This window comes from Catharus ustulatus, chromosome 15 (assembly GCF_009819885.2).
Source record: "Catharus ustulatus isolate bCatUst1 chromosome 15, bCatUst1.pri.v2, whole genome shotgun sequence".
NCBI classification, from domain to species: Eukaryota; Metazoa; Chordata; class Aves; order Passeriformes; family Turdidae; genus Catharus; species Catharus ustulatus.
Window position 1 is genome coordinate 18,351,847 of NC_046235.1, and position 14,502 is coordinate 18,366,348.

The following is a 14,502-nucleotide window of genomic DNA, read 5'->3' on the forward strand; positions in this document are numbered from 1 at the left end:
CTGGCTTTCCCCTAGTGTGTGTCAACACTAAAATAAACATTAAAAGCATTCTTTACATTTAAAAAGACACTTTTGTACAGAAGAGGCAAAAGTCAAACAGCAGCAATAGGGGTGGGGGAATGGGCTGTACTTCAAGCAAATGCCATTCACCCCCCAAGACAAAAACAAATCTTAATATTTAATGAGCAAAGAAGAGCTTGTTCCAGGAGGGGAGGTACTGGGTTGAGATCCCTAGAAAAATACATCTGTGTGCATCGTACACTTAGGTTTGTGTGACTTCTTGCCAGAGGTTTAGGGAGACAAACCCTGCCTGTCTTTGCTTTGTGGTGTGAGTTACATCCCCTTTGCTTGGGGAGTGGGGAATGTGTGTGGGCAAAGGGGATTGGCCACCAGCCCTCCTCCTGGGCCACCAGCCCTCCTCCTGGGCCACCAGCCCTCCTCCTGGGCCACCAGCTCTCCTCCTGGGCCACCAGCCATCCTCCTGGGCCACCAACCCTCCTCCTGGGCCACCAGCCCTTCTCCTGGGCTACCAGCCATGCTTCTGGGCCACCAATTATCCTCCTGGGCCACCAGCTATCCTCCTGGGCCACCAGCCCTTCTTCTGGGCCACCAGCCGTCCTCCTGGGCCACCAGCCCTCCTCCTGGAGCAGGGCTGCTCTGTTGGTGGAACACTCCTGTTCCATGGAGTGAAAGCTGAAGCTGTGGCTCAGCTCACAGGCAGGAGCACTGGTGTTGAACACCTGAACACCTCCTGCTGCAATTCCCCCAGGAGGAGCAGCCCTGGCACCAGGTTGCTTCAGAAACAGGGTCCAAACCAGTGGGGCTGGGTGGGATACCCCCAAAGGGCAAAAGACCCTCCAACAAATGAAATGTAGCTTCACTTCTGGTCCAAAAATCTTCAAGGGATGCAGAAAGCTTTTGAGAAAACACGTACTTTGTGTGCAACCAGTGGTGTCCAGGAGGGTGGAGGGAGTTCCCCCATCACCTTCAACAGGCTGCTGGGAGCGAGTTGGGGTTTGGAAGGAGGCAGGAAACAAGTAGCCTGCCCTGAATCCGAATTCAAAGCAGCTTTTTGCAGCTGGGAGTGGGGATTGGTTGTGAGGCAGCGCCTGCCAAGCGAGCAGTTAATGGTTCCTGTGGTGTGCAGGCCTGGTGAGCAGCCGTCCCTCCACGCTGGGAGTTGCTCAGCAGCTGTACTTGATGATGTCCATGGCTTTGCAGCCTTCCCTCTGCATTACTGGCATTCCTCCTTTGGCCCCATCCATTTCAACTGCGACCAGTTCCAAAAACCCTGAATAACCCAAAGTGCTTCAGTCTGTGGAAAGAGTTGCTTCTGCTTTCTCTGACGGCGAGAGGCTAACGCTCTCCTCAGAACACAGGTTATCAAAAAGAGCCAACACCACCCTGCTCCACAGAGCATCCTCCCAAACTATTAAAAGGGCTTCTCTGCCCCTTTGCTCTCGGGCAGCGCCTTGCAAATGACACTGTTTGTGTTTTTGCACCGGCAGCCGGGCCGGCTCACGCGGTCGTAGCACCTCTGGGCCAGCTTGACGCAGCCAGTGGCGGGCAGGTAGCAGAGCAGGCAGGGCAGCACCAGGGACAGGGCGCTCATGAAGGACCAGCGGGCGCAGCAGTTGGACTGGGAGCAGGAGCAGGGCTGGTCGGCGCACGTGCCCTCGTCGTCCTCGTTGGTGCAGTGGTAGAAGACGCCCTTGACCAGGCACATGCAGGTGGAGTAGTTGACCAGGTTCTGCGCCGAGCACAGGCACTCCTGCTTGCACACCCAGCAGGACGGCAGAGTCCGGGGCAGGGCGCACTCCTTGCACTTGCACTTGCCGCAAGCCTCGCACAGCAGGAAGTGTTTGTCCGGCTCCTGGGCTGCAGGGCCCTTCAGCTCCAGCGGTTTGCAGTGGACGGCCTTGGGCTGGATGCGCACGGCGCGCGGGGACGACTGCTCCGCCACGGGCACCGGGGCCATGTGGTCCAGCAGCCTTTGGTCCGAGGAGGTGCTGCTGCTGCTGCTGATGGAGCTGGGGCGCCCGCTGAAGGAGATCCAGGGGTGGGTGACGTCCTGCTCGCAGCGCTGGCCGTGCTGGCTGCCCGAGCCCAGCTCGTGGGGGGCTCGGGGGCGCTTCTGGGCGGGCTGGGAGGCGCTGGGGTGGTCGGTGTAGTCGTTCTCCATGTGGGTGGTCTTCATCTGGTCGATGGGCAGGATGGTCAGCGGGTGCTGCAGCCGCCCGTAGGGGATCCGACTGTCCAGCAAGGGCTGCACCATCGCTGAGTTGGGGACCACGGTGATGTTGTGAGGAATCCGGGGCTCCATTGGGAAATCAGTCTGGCTGCCGGGGGAAAAGCTGTGCTTAAGTGTCCTGGGGGAAGGGAAGGAGAAAGAAAAGGGATGAGGGAGAGAGAGAGAGAGAGGGCATGGTTATTGTGGTGTCCTGCAATGGCAGCCCAAAAGGGCTCCTCGCTGAGGCTGGCTGTTAGCTGAGGGTCTTGAAGGTCAGCTCGTGTCCAGGGGAGGCAGAGCACTCGGGCACACAGTGCCTCACTCCTGCTTTGCTGCCGTGTCCCTCGCCCTGACCTTGCCCATCCACAGCTCTTCCAGCCCTGGGAGGGCTGTGGTCACTGCAGGCTCCTGAAGAGCCCACTCATGGCTTTACTGAGGGAAAGCACATCTTGGGGCTACTGGTGCGCGTTCACATGTGGTTTTGTCAGCAAACTTCCTGAAATGACTTCTCTAAACTTCAGAGGTTTTCCCCAATTGACCCTGCTCCCTAAAGAAGCCTGATGCAGGATTGTGGTTTGTGAAGCCTTGGCCTGGTACAAAGATGCTTCTGAGCGTGGGGCTGAGCACCTGTCCCTGCTAACCAAGGAGCTGCCTGTGCGAGGATGGCTTGGCTTGGGTGAGGAAGTGTCCCCTCTCCACCAGGAACCGCTGGTTCCAGAGGTTTTATCCCTCCCCTGGGAGGTGGAAGTGCTTGCTCAGCACCTTGTCTGGTGGCAGAGCAGGGCGGGTGCGGCTCCCAGGAGAGCACCCATGGCTCAGGCTGGCTCCACCACCTCACCCAGGTAATGAGACACTCGTGCAGCCCGCTAAGTGCACTAATATTTAGCTGAAGTGCTGTTTACCAGCCGCTCTGGCTGAGCCGTCATTGCCGCAGTTTCTAATTTCATTGAAAGAGTGCAATTTATCCTGGAGTCAATCCAAAGATTCAGCAGTGGCGGAGGATAAGAAACCACAGGAAGTAACTAAACTTAAATCAAAGAACGGAAACGAGTTGGTTCAAATTTAGAAAGTGCACATTGTTTTCTAGTAGATGTGCCATTTCCTCACGGGGTGACCTTTATTCATAAATAATATAATGCTGGAGATCAGTTGAAAGAAGGGGTGAGTAAAGCTTTGGTGGCAGCAGGGGAAAAGCTGCTGGTATCAAGAAAAAGGAAGTAGTGAACAGCTTAAGGCATTGCCAGTTGTTTGTGTTCAACAAACAAATTAACCTTCTGCAGCAGCGTGAAAGATTTGGGCTTGGCAGCGCTGGTTTAACAGCTGGGCTCAGTGATCCTAAAGGTCTTTTCCAACCTAAATGATTCTGTGATTCTATGACTTTAATGTCACAGCAGTGGGGAAAAAGGAAAAAAACTGCATCTAACTGCAGCCAAATAATGCACAAGGAGTGTGTGTGTGTGTACTTCTGCAGGAGCACATCTCCCCTAACATGAACATGATGCCTCAAAAATCAGAGCAAGAACTGATTCCGCGTTCTTGGAAGAAGAAAGGGAAGCCCATTTTTACCCCCTGAAAAATGCCACCAGAGTCCACTCTTCTGTTTGTAAATCGTTGCTTTGATGGATCACTTGGCATCTGGGGTTGGAGAAGTGCCAGTTCTCCCGGGATCAGTGGGAGGGCGGGCAGTGCACGGGCAGGATGGCACATGCCAGCCCCCCCTGTCCCCTGCACCACACCAGCAGGAAGAAATGCTTTATTAGCAGTAATGATGATTATTGTCATGCAGCCCTTATGCTGCTTCTCTTCCCCAGTTAAAATTCTCTGCTGGGTCTTAGCCATTCATTTTTATTTTTTTTTTAATTTTTTTTATTTCATTATTCATAGCTCGTTGACATCCTGACTGGAGGAACAAGAGGGTTTATAAAGCATCTCTTCCTAGTTACTGTATGTAACAAACAAAGAGGAGCAATGATTCTGACAACTATGGGGTGTGCAGAGGGAAAAGAACTTGATTTTCTTTTGTGCATCAGAATCCAGTGTCATGATATAAAAAGTATTTGCTGCAAGTCAGAGTTTAGCAAAATCATCAGTTCTGTATCGGCTGCGTGTTACATTTGCAGGGAGACTTTGATTCCACTGGGTTTTTTTGGGTTTGTGGTTTTTTGTTTTTGTTTTTTTTTTTTTAAGGAGAGAGATGCAGCTGTTTTGGTTGCCAAGAGTAAGAGCAGCAGAGCTGATCTTAGATGGAAGGTAGCTGGAGGAAATGGTGGCAGTGCTGCAGGGTGTCACAGCTCCTCCTCAGCCCTGCCCTGGGCATCTCCAGGGCTCTGCTCACTGCCCTCTCAGGAATCTGCTGCATCCACCAGATTTCCATGGGATCCATGCAGAACCATTTACTGTAAGGTGCCCAGCACGTGTGTGCCCAGCAGAGAGCTGGGGCATGTCCCCAGCACGGCACCTGTGCCCAGGTGGCACCTGGGGGTCCTGCATGGGAGTCCCTGGGGATGGCACTTCGCTTTACACTGACTCTGCCATGGGGCCAGGGGTGCCATCACACAGAAATGGTATCACCACGTTAATTTGGGGAAGGATTAGAGCCAGGCCACCCCAAACCACCCCCGTGCACAGACAGGGCCTCATGCAGGCAGATGTTAAAGATGCTGATCTGAGATAATGCTAATTAAGAGTTCAGTTCATTACCACAGCAAGGAGAGGGACCCTGGACTAAACACCACACGCCAGGAGAGTTAATGATAGAAGTTTTCCATCCTCTTTTTTTGCTGTAATACAGTTTCAAATTGTCTTTTTAATAGACAAACTATTTGTGCAGGACAAGGGGAAGGGAAGCCTGACATGGTGACCTCAAAGACCCTGCAGATATCTGGGCACAGGATCTACTTGGATAAAAGCTGTGGAGGGAGAACAGCCAAACAAGACCTGGCTCTCCCAGAGCCTGCTCTGGGCACAGTGTCTCTCTGGCTCCAGATCCCCTTCAAACCACCACAGATGAGCACCCTGACAGGTTTTGGTCCTGCCCTCTCTCTCCTGAGCAGAGGGTTTCCACAGTTAACTGCTCTCCCCTTCCATGCCACTCGTACCAAACAAATGTTTCTGGTATTTATGGAATTTTCCAAGGACCATGACTGCACTGCTGCTGCTGGCCTTGTCACCAGCAGTTCCAGCAGTGCAGTGACATCTCTGGTGGCAGATCCAGGTCAGACACCTCGAGTGCTGAAGCCAGGGGAGCTGGGTGCTGTCCATCCTGCCAGGAGCTCCTGTCCCAGGGACAACATGGCCATGTCCCCTGCTGGAGCTGCCCAGTGCTGCTCTGTGACACCCAGGGACAGCCATGGCCATGTCCCAGTGCTGCTCTGTGACACCCAGGACAGCCATGGCCATGTCCCAGTGCTGCTCTGGGACAGCCAGGGACAGCCATGGCCATGTCCCAGTGCTGCTCTGTGACAGCCAGGACAGCCATGGCCATGTCCCCTGCTGGAGCTGCCCAGTGCTGCTCTGTGACAGCCAGGGACAGCCATGGCCATGTCCCAGTGCTGCTCTGTGACACCCAGGGACAGCCATGGCCATGTCCCAGTGCTGCTCTGTGCTGTCAGCCCCTTTCCCTCTGCTGTTTGTGTCCCAGCACAGGGGTTCAGGGAGGGACCCTGGAGCTGTGCAGGCTTTCCCTGCTCCACCTGTCCTGGCAAAGAGGAATCCACAGGATAAGGATTTGTGCTGGGGCAGAAGGGAATCATAAAGCAGGCTGCTGCTGTGGAGTGTGCCAGGCTGAGATGTGCCTGCCTGGAGCCCTGCTGGGGCATTGGGTGATGCTCCCAGATATCACAGATCTTTTCTTTGATGTGCACCCAGAGGCAGGGCAGCATTTCCTTTACTCCCCCCAAACCCACCCCACATCTGGATTAACAAGGATAACATTGCCTTCAGCAGCAGCACTGGTACCTTATAAACTGAATTTTTAAAGCCTATCCCATCCAGATGCCAAACCAAAATAAATGTTTGGGCAGAACTTTAGACCATGAAAGAGGACAGGAGCTGAGGTGTGTAACCTTAGGGCTCTTTGTCACTGCACTAATCCTGACTGTAAATTGTATTTCAATTGAGGGAAAAAAGCTATGCAGCACACAAAATTAATTAATTTTTGATCACAGGTAATTACAGATGTATTACAGCATTAACACAGGCACAAATTCACTGGTTACAGATAATTTTCCTAAAGTAGACAACAGGAAGAAAAATTCATGACTATTTTCTTACATAGGGAATTTTTCATTCTTGGGAGGAAACAATGAAGTTCTTTTCAAGGCAGCAAATTCCCATGTAGAGAAAAATTTCTCTTCCCCCATGACTGTACAGTCACTCACCACATACAATTTTCAAGTCAAAATATACTTCTTTCCAAGGGAGTAAAATTGGACTCAAAAGTTCAAGTTCATACACGTGTTGCAGTGTTTGTTCCATCTCTTCATCAAGATATGGCCAATTTAAAATTACTGTAGTACTGGGTAATTGCAAGTCCTAAAGTTGTAGGAAACCAACTGTTATTGTAAAGTGCTTTGGTATTATTTTAGACTCAAGCCTTTTGTAGGATTTTGAAGTCAGATGAAATTAAAACAAAAGGCATTTTATGTTTTAATAGGATTTTGGATTTGCCTACATCATTTCAGAGAAAGCTTTATCCTTGTAGGCAATTCCGTGAGAAAGTCACATAAACCCTCAGGAAAACTCATTCTCATTAATGTCTTCAGAACAAGTTTTGAAATTATAAGGTTCTAATATCTTTATTTTCAGAGTGGAGTTGGACAACAAATCTTCCAGTTACTGAAAAACAAAATGGATCTTGACCTAAAAATCTAGTGAGCACAGAAATATATAATATTTCATATCTGAATCACCCATTGGTTAGTAATTTTAATTAGTTCTTTCTCACATGTTTAGCAATGTTCTAGATGTTTGTGGTAATAAAAGAATAATGAGAATAAGGGACTTAAGTCTAGAGGAGGGTTCCCTGTGGAGCCAGCAGGAAAATGGGAAAAGCTTCCCTGAGCTCCTCCTCTGCAGCCAGCACCAGGTAAAAGGTGCCACAGTTCTGCCCAACCCTTTTGGACAGGAGATGCTGCCATGGAAATGTCTAAAGGGAATCCCAAATGTCCCAGAAAACCAAAAATCCCCAAATGTGCTGCTTGGGGTGTGAGAGAGACCCCTGGGGTGGGCAGGGAAGTGATGCAGCCACCAAACCCCTTCTGTCCCTTGTCAGCTGCACCAGATCAGGGGCCTTATCTCTAATTAATTACACCTTAATTGCACCTCATGAGCAGCCTGTCCTTCTGTTGTGTCTGACAGCACAGTGGCAGGAAGAGGTTTTTTTTTTTTTTTTGCCTCAGCAAACCAAGACTTCTCCTGGGGTTGCTGGCACTGGATTGTCCTCTCCATGTCCTGTGGCATCCCTGGTGGCTCCTTTCTGGAGCCTGGACTGTGCCCTGGAACATCAGGGAGCTGCTGAACCTGCCAGGGGCTGGTGGCCACCTCTGAAACCATTATATATATTATATATTATAAATTAGAATGGTTCTAAAATTAAAATAAATTAAAATGTGCTGGGGGCATGGAGAGCACTGGTGCACAAAGAGCCACCTTCTTGTAATAGAATTGTTAAGGTTGGAAAAGACCTATGGGATTGTCAACTGTAAACAGAATAAAGCAGATTTGATACTTCAACATGAATTTTCAGTCACGGGTTTCCAAGAATTTTCCAACTATTGGAGCATCACGAGCTCTTGTGGAGAAGGGATTGGGAAATTGCCATGGATGGATGAAAGCTGAGTCCTGCACTGGGACTGGGTGAGAGCTGAGCTGCTCCTCTGGGGACCTCCTTTGGGTCAGACCAGACAGCTCTGAGCCTTGGCACCTGCAGAGGGCTCACACCTTCTCTGGTTACTGATACTAGACCTGGGTCAGGTTAAATTTTAGGAAGGAATTGTTCCCTGTGAGGGTGGCATGCCCTGGCACAGCTGTGGCTGCCCCTGCATCCCTGGCAGTGCCCAAGGCCAGGCTGGACATTGAGGATTGGAACAGCCTGGGACAGTGGGAGGTGTCCCTGCCATGGATGGGATGAGATTTAGGGTCCCTTCCATCCCAAACCATTCTATGACTCCATTATCAATGCCAAAGCTGAATTAGTGTCCGGGAGAGTTGTGACAGTCACTCATTAACAGGGACACAGAGGCAGCAACAGTGGCAGTAAATGCATTGCAGAAATTGGTTTATTTGCTGTATGGGACACAGGAATTTCTGAAAACACAGTGCAAGAGGGAAAAAACAAGAAAAGCACAGAATATTGAGTCTTAATTCAGGAAATGATCATAATGGAAATCAATACACTTGGAAGCAGGATTGTGCCAGGGGTGGGCTGAGACATTTCAAGGCTTGTGCAGCACAGCCCAGAACTGAGGGTGACCAGTGCCACATCTGCTCTGCCACCACCAGTCTGTCTCCTCTGGTGGTTTGGTTAAAAAGCTCCTCTAAAAGTGTTGGGCAGGACAAGGACAGGACAGGAGCTGAGGGGACAGGGCAGGAGGATGAGGGACAGGACAGGGCTTGCTCCCACCCAAGTGACCAATAAAGGATTTGCCCCCCAAGGCCCAGCAGAGGAGGAGCTGCAGGCAAGGGAACAAATTCTGCCCCTGCCTTTGTCTGGGATTGAGGACATGCTCTGTCCAGGCCTGCCAGCAGTGACAAGGGACACTCTGCTGCTGGAGCAAGCCAAAGGGTTCAATTAAAGCTTTTAATGAGGAAGACTACACTCAGAGGTAGTTAAAGGAGACCTTACAGCAAGCACAAGTTTTTAATGTGGGATTAAGAATAATTCATAAGGTTGGAGTTCATTAAGACTGAGTTCGGCTGTCTGGGTTTGAATCGAGCTGTAAATGCTTCAGAAAAAGGAAAAAAAAAAAGCATTTTCCCCCTAAAGTGTGTATTAATATTAACAAAATATTGACATTCATTCTTTTTGTCCCCCTTCTTATCAGCCTTATCTAGCTAAGGCCAGCTAGAATCTTCTCTACAAGTAATAAGGCAGGAAAAAAAAATTAGAAAGCTTATGAGGGAAACCTGCCATTTTTAAAATGAGACACTAAATTCTTGCCAGAGCGTGGAAATTCAGGAGCTGGGAAATGAGACCTGTAGACTTCCAAGAAGCTGTCTCTGTCCAGCTAGAGTCTGTTCCTATGGTGCAAGTGAATAAAGCACATTTTGGCCCACTAGCATTCAGATCTCTGGGGACTTGAATTTCTCAGTCAAAGCCTTTAACTGGACAAAAACATTTCTTTTAAGGTCAGGAAACTGAGCTCAGATATGATCTATTAAGCTAATGGTACTAAAGGATGGCCTTATTAGAAAGATTGTAGATTTTCTTGAGGAAATACATTGTATTGCATTGAAAAAGGATACAAAAACAACACTTGTGCAAATGTTTGCCTGTAAAAACACAGTTTCTACTACTGGGCTGAAGCTGGAAAGTTGTATAGCAATATGATGAATGAATTTTTTTTCTTTCACATTTAATTTTTTGAAAACTGTCAGAACTGGTTATTAATTATTGCCGTAGTGTTGTAAGGGATGTGAATTTTATTTCACCAAAGTCTGAGAATAGAATTTTTTTTTGGGGGGGTAGGAATTGCTTTTTGAGATGTTGCATTTCCCAGTACGATTTGGGAATTAGTCATGACTCCAGGAAAACAGCTTTTGTTTTGCTGTTTCAGGAGGAGAACAAATAATTTCTCCCTTGCACATACCTCATGGAGAATTTCAAAAGGACTGCAGCATTCAGAAATTCAGGTCCTTTTAATTTTGTAATCCCAATCTCGAGTCCCTTGCAGCAAGGGGAAACACAGCAGCCCACGGCAAAGGGCACATTTATCAAGGAGACATCCCCAGTGGGGTTCCAATAACTGAGAACAACCCCTCCTCCTGCTATCATTCATTTTTATATGGACAAGGGGGAAGCCAGTCATCAGGATCATTGTGATTCCGTGCACAAATTGGAGCTTTATTCTTTAACCCAAAATAAAGGCAGAGAGGGGAAGCTTTAATATTGGGAAAGCTGCGTTTCCCTTCACCTAATTAAAGAGCAATTTCTTGCCATGCTGTCCCCTTGGCTTGGCATGGGGGAGAGGCAGCAGCTGGAGAAGTTTTAAAGAATCTAGAACGTGCCTTTTCCACTCTGGATAATGCAGGGATTCTTTTCTCCTTCGCTCTCCTTCACCCTTTAAAGAAAAACTTGGGGCCATAAAAGGTTGAAATGAAGAAATCAGACCCTTGGTAACTGCAGGTAAAAGCAGGAAGCTTTTTCCTCATGATATTCCTTTGCACTGCCATTTCCAAGGTCTGCATTCCCAGCCCTGCTTTCCTCCAAGACCTTTGTGCCTTTTATATGCCCCTTTCTGCTTTTTCCATTCCCCTCCTGATAATGAATTTTCAGAACATGTCGTCTCTAGGCTTGTCTTTCTGCTGTGACGCCAGGACTGGTACCAGAAAATAAAATCCTGGCTTATCTTTGCTACGCAGTTGGTAGGAAGGAGCAGCCAGCACAGGTTTTCCCTCCATATATAAAATATTTCATATATTAGATGAAGTTATTCCAGGTACACATTTTTATTACTCATCTAGCCTTTAAAACACAGCATCCATCCAGATTTAAAACAAGTGTACAGCAAGACAGGGAGGAGCAGTGATGGAATAAGGCACTGAGGCCAAAAAAATGAAAAAAAGGCTTGTATGAAATAAAATGCTGAAGAGCAAAGCTCATGCAGGAAAGGTCTGACACATGAGTGGCTGATTTCTGAAGTGTCCTATTATGGAGACAGCTAAAAACTACTTGACACTCACAAGACAGGGTTTTGGGAAAGAGAGGAAATGCGGATAATCCATTCCAAAGCAAGAAAGATCCAATTCTGACTTGTCAGCCCAGGTGACCGTGTATTTCTGCTCCTTTGGGGGGAAGGAAGAAGGGATGAAGGAGAAGACATCCCATCAGCAGGAAAAAAAGCCACTTATTGTGCTGTAAAAGCCTGCAAACAAACCCGACCCAAGTGTGCTGAAACCTGCCTGCCATATATGTACAGCAAATGCAGATGTTGATGGGAGAAGGCAGAAAAGAGGTATAAATCAGAGACGCAGGGACACAAATGGAAACAGGATATTTCTCCAGAATGCCAAGTCTCCTTCAGGCTGGGGAGCACCGGGCAGCTCTCCACTGTACACTACTATGGACAACCACTGGTAGAAAAGTCATAGCCAGAAATATGCCCATGATCAGTGATCTGTAAAGGAGCAGCCGAACACATCTAGAACGAGCGCAGGGTTTTCCCTCGGGGAGCAAGCTTCGCCTTTTTCTACTTAAAACCTTTTAACAATTGCTCGCAAGCGCCCATCTCGTACTTACTTTAAATAATTCAGCTAAGACCATCTCTCCATAGGCGAGTTAATCCCAAATGCGAGGCGGACGAGGGGGCCGGACCTGGGAGAAGGCTGGCAGGAGCGGCTGGAGCTGCGGGCAGGGAGCTGCGAGCGCGGCGCTGTCAGCGGCGGCCGCGGCGCTGCAGCCGCCTGCCTGGGAAAATGGCTATTTTATGAATGGGAGGGCAGCGGCCGCTCGTGCGCATGCGCCGCCGCCCGACTCTATGAATGGGTGGGCACCGCGGCGGCAGCGCGCATGCTCCGCTGCCTTTTATGAATGGGGGCTGGAGGGGAGCGCGGATGCGGTTCTTGGTTGTTTTTTTTTTTTCCCCTATTTTTTTTTTTTTATGAATGAAGGGCAGCGGCGGCTGCGCATGCACCGCGCCCCCCGCCCGGGGCTGGAGGTAACGGCGGGGGTGGGGGGCACCGCGCTGCCGAGCCCCCTGCCCTGCCCCGGGGAGCAGCCGGGAGGGACCCGCGCCCCCCCCGGGCATCCCCAGCAACCCCCCGGGCATCCTCGGGCATCCCCAGCAACCCCCCGGGCATCCCCAGCGGCCCCTCGGACATCCCCAGCAACCCCCCGGGCACCCCCGGGCATCCCCAGCCGCCCCCCGGGCATCCCCAGCCCAGGGCAGCGCTTCTCGCCCGGAGCCGCTGGGAGCAGGGGCACGTCCGGCTCCGCTGTTGGGGTGTGTGCCCATGAGTGAGGCGATGGGACCGGTTCTCCTCTGAGCTCGGCTCCGTTTCCCGGTGCTGACCGGGAGCTGCGGCTCGTGCCTCTCACCGCAGCATCGCCACAGCCGTGGCCGTGCCCTGGCGGCTCGGGGCAGCGCTGGGTGGGAATGCGAGCACAGAGCCCTCCCCGCATGCTGGATGTAACCTGTGCGTTATTTCATGGCTTTCCCTCCTGAGCAGGAGGAGGAGGAGGAGGTGGGCTGGAGCTGTGCAGCCTCCCCACACCCCAGCAGCGGCTGCTCCATTCCATGGATGTTCTGCTCTCCGCTCCGCACTCCTGCCCTCCTTCAGCTTTTCGGGCATCCTGGGGAGCCTCTCCCGGCACACAGGACCTGGGGCCGGGCTCTCCCCCATCCTGCTGTCCCCGAGCTCGGGCTGTCCTTCCCCGCTCGTTCCCGGCTCTGCGCTCCCGGCCGCAGGTGGGGCCTGGGGCCGTGCGCTCCCCCAGGAGCCTCCCGGACAGGTTGCTTTCCTGAAAATGCATTCATGATGTATTTTAATATCTGCCAGGAGTCATCTGCAGGGTACAAAGCGAGGCCCCGCTCATTTCCTGCCGTGTTTAAGGCATATATATTTCAATGCTTGCACGACACAAAAAACCCGCGTTGTTTATTTATTTAGTGCCGATACAAACAATGTACGTTGCCGCAGACACAAAACAAGGGGGATTTCTTTCTCCCTCCCGGAGCTGTGCTCTGAGGCTGATCATTTCCTTAGGTGTGTTTGTCTCCGAGGGCAGAGACGTTTCCGAGTGGGAGCCGTGTTATGGGTCATGGGCAAATGCAATTTAACAAGGAAAGGACAGAAGAGGGAGACTCCCTAAAGAACAGCTTTTCCAGAAGGTTGCATAAAATCTTACTGGCCTTCGAATCTATCAGATGGGTGCTTTGGAAAATAAATAGAAGGTGGTTGGTAAAAGTGTTGCTTTGTTACCGGTTGTGTTCTTTGCTGTGAAATACTGCTGGAAGGACAGGCAAGAGAAATGTGATGTCTATGATTTTGGAAATTGGCAAATAAAGAGATGATGGAAGAAAATGCAATTTTAAAATAGCTTGTATAGAAGAAAAAAAAAAAAAAAAGAAAATCATCATTAGTGCTGGAAACCAGCCTGAAACTGAGAGACTCAAATTCCTGAGCACAAAAAAATCTCTGCTCCCATCATTTTGCAACACTGACACAGGGTAAATTCTGCACCTTGATTTGAGTGCTGCCAGTGTTCTGTGACGCTGCAGCAGTGGGAGAGTCAAGCGCCTCTGAATTCAAGGCTTTTATCTCTGAATGCCGAGTTCTGTGTTCCAGGGCCACGGGCACAATACCCGGGGGAAGTCCTTTGTTGCAGTGCACTGAGCATCTCCCTACGAGCCCCCGGCCGCCTGCAGAGCTGCTCTGTGCTGGCTGAGCCTGTAATCCCACAGCAGCCCCAGGCACAGCCCCTGCCCTCCCGAAACCCCCCAGCAATAAAACTGAAAAGAGGAAACAAAAATTATTATCCGTGTGTGAAGGAGTGAGGAGGAAATGGGCTCTGGCTGTGTGGTTCTAGGGAGAGAGAACTGGGAATGCTGCTGGTGTGGCTGTGGATTGATGAAACCTTTTGAAGCAGAGAATTATGAGATTGTAAATCTTGGAGCTAATTCACCTCTTCCTTAAGATGAATTGAAAACATTATTTGACTAATTCTCCCCTATGGACAAAGGTGTTTCATGCTAGATCTTAGCCCGGTTGCTACGCTCAGGCACGCAAGGCTTTGGGTTTGGAGCTGTGTGTGGATTTTGGAATTGTGTGTGGGTCTGGAACTATGTGTGGATTTTGGAATTGTGTGTGGGTTTGGAATGGTGTGTGGATTTTGGAATTGTGTGTGGATTTTGGAGTCGTGTGTGGATTCCTTCAAGCTGCTGTTCCCGTGTGCACCAGTGGGTTCTGCTCTGCTCTGGGTCAGGATCCAGAAGCTGGGCTGGGGTCACTGAGGGTGAGGGTGGTGATGCTCTGCACTGCTCTGGACATTCCTGGAGTCCCTCTGCAAACAGGGGGAGCTGGAGCTGCCTGTGCTGCTGTGCTGGGATGAGCAG

At 50.3% G+C, this 14,502-nt stretch overlaps 1 protein-coding gene across 1 annotated transcript; it reads right to left on the minus strand.

The window, feature by feature from the left end:
- Positions 1–548: 548 nt before the first annotated feature.
- SPRY4 (sprouty RTK signaling antagonist 4) lies at positions 549–11,848 on the minus strand. The gene is made up of 2 exons (XM_033073514.2): positions 11,688–11,848; positions 549–2,369 (listed from the first exon to the last, which is right to left on the minus strand). The coding sequence occupies exon 2, from the start codon at positions 2,321–2,323 to the stop codon at positions 1,433–1,435; it is 891 nt and encodes a 296-aa protein (XP_032929405.1). The 5' UTR covers positions 2,324–2,369; positions 11,688–11,848; the 3' UTR covers positions 549–1,432.
- Between the last annotated feature and the right edge of the window lie 2,654 nt (positions 11,849–14,502).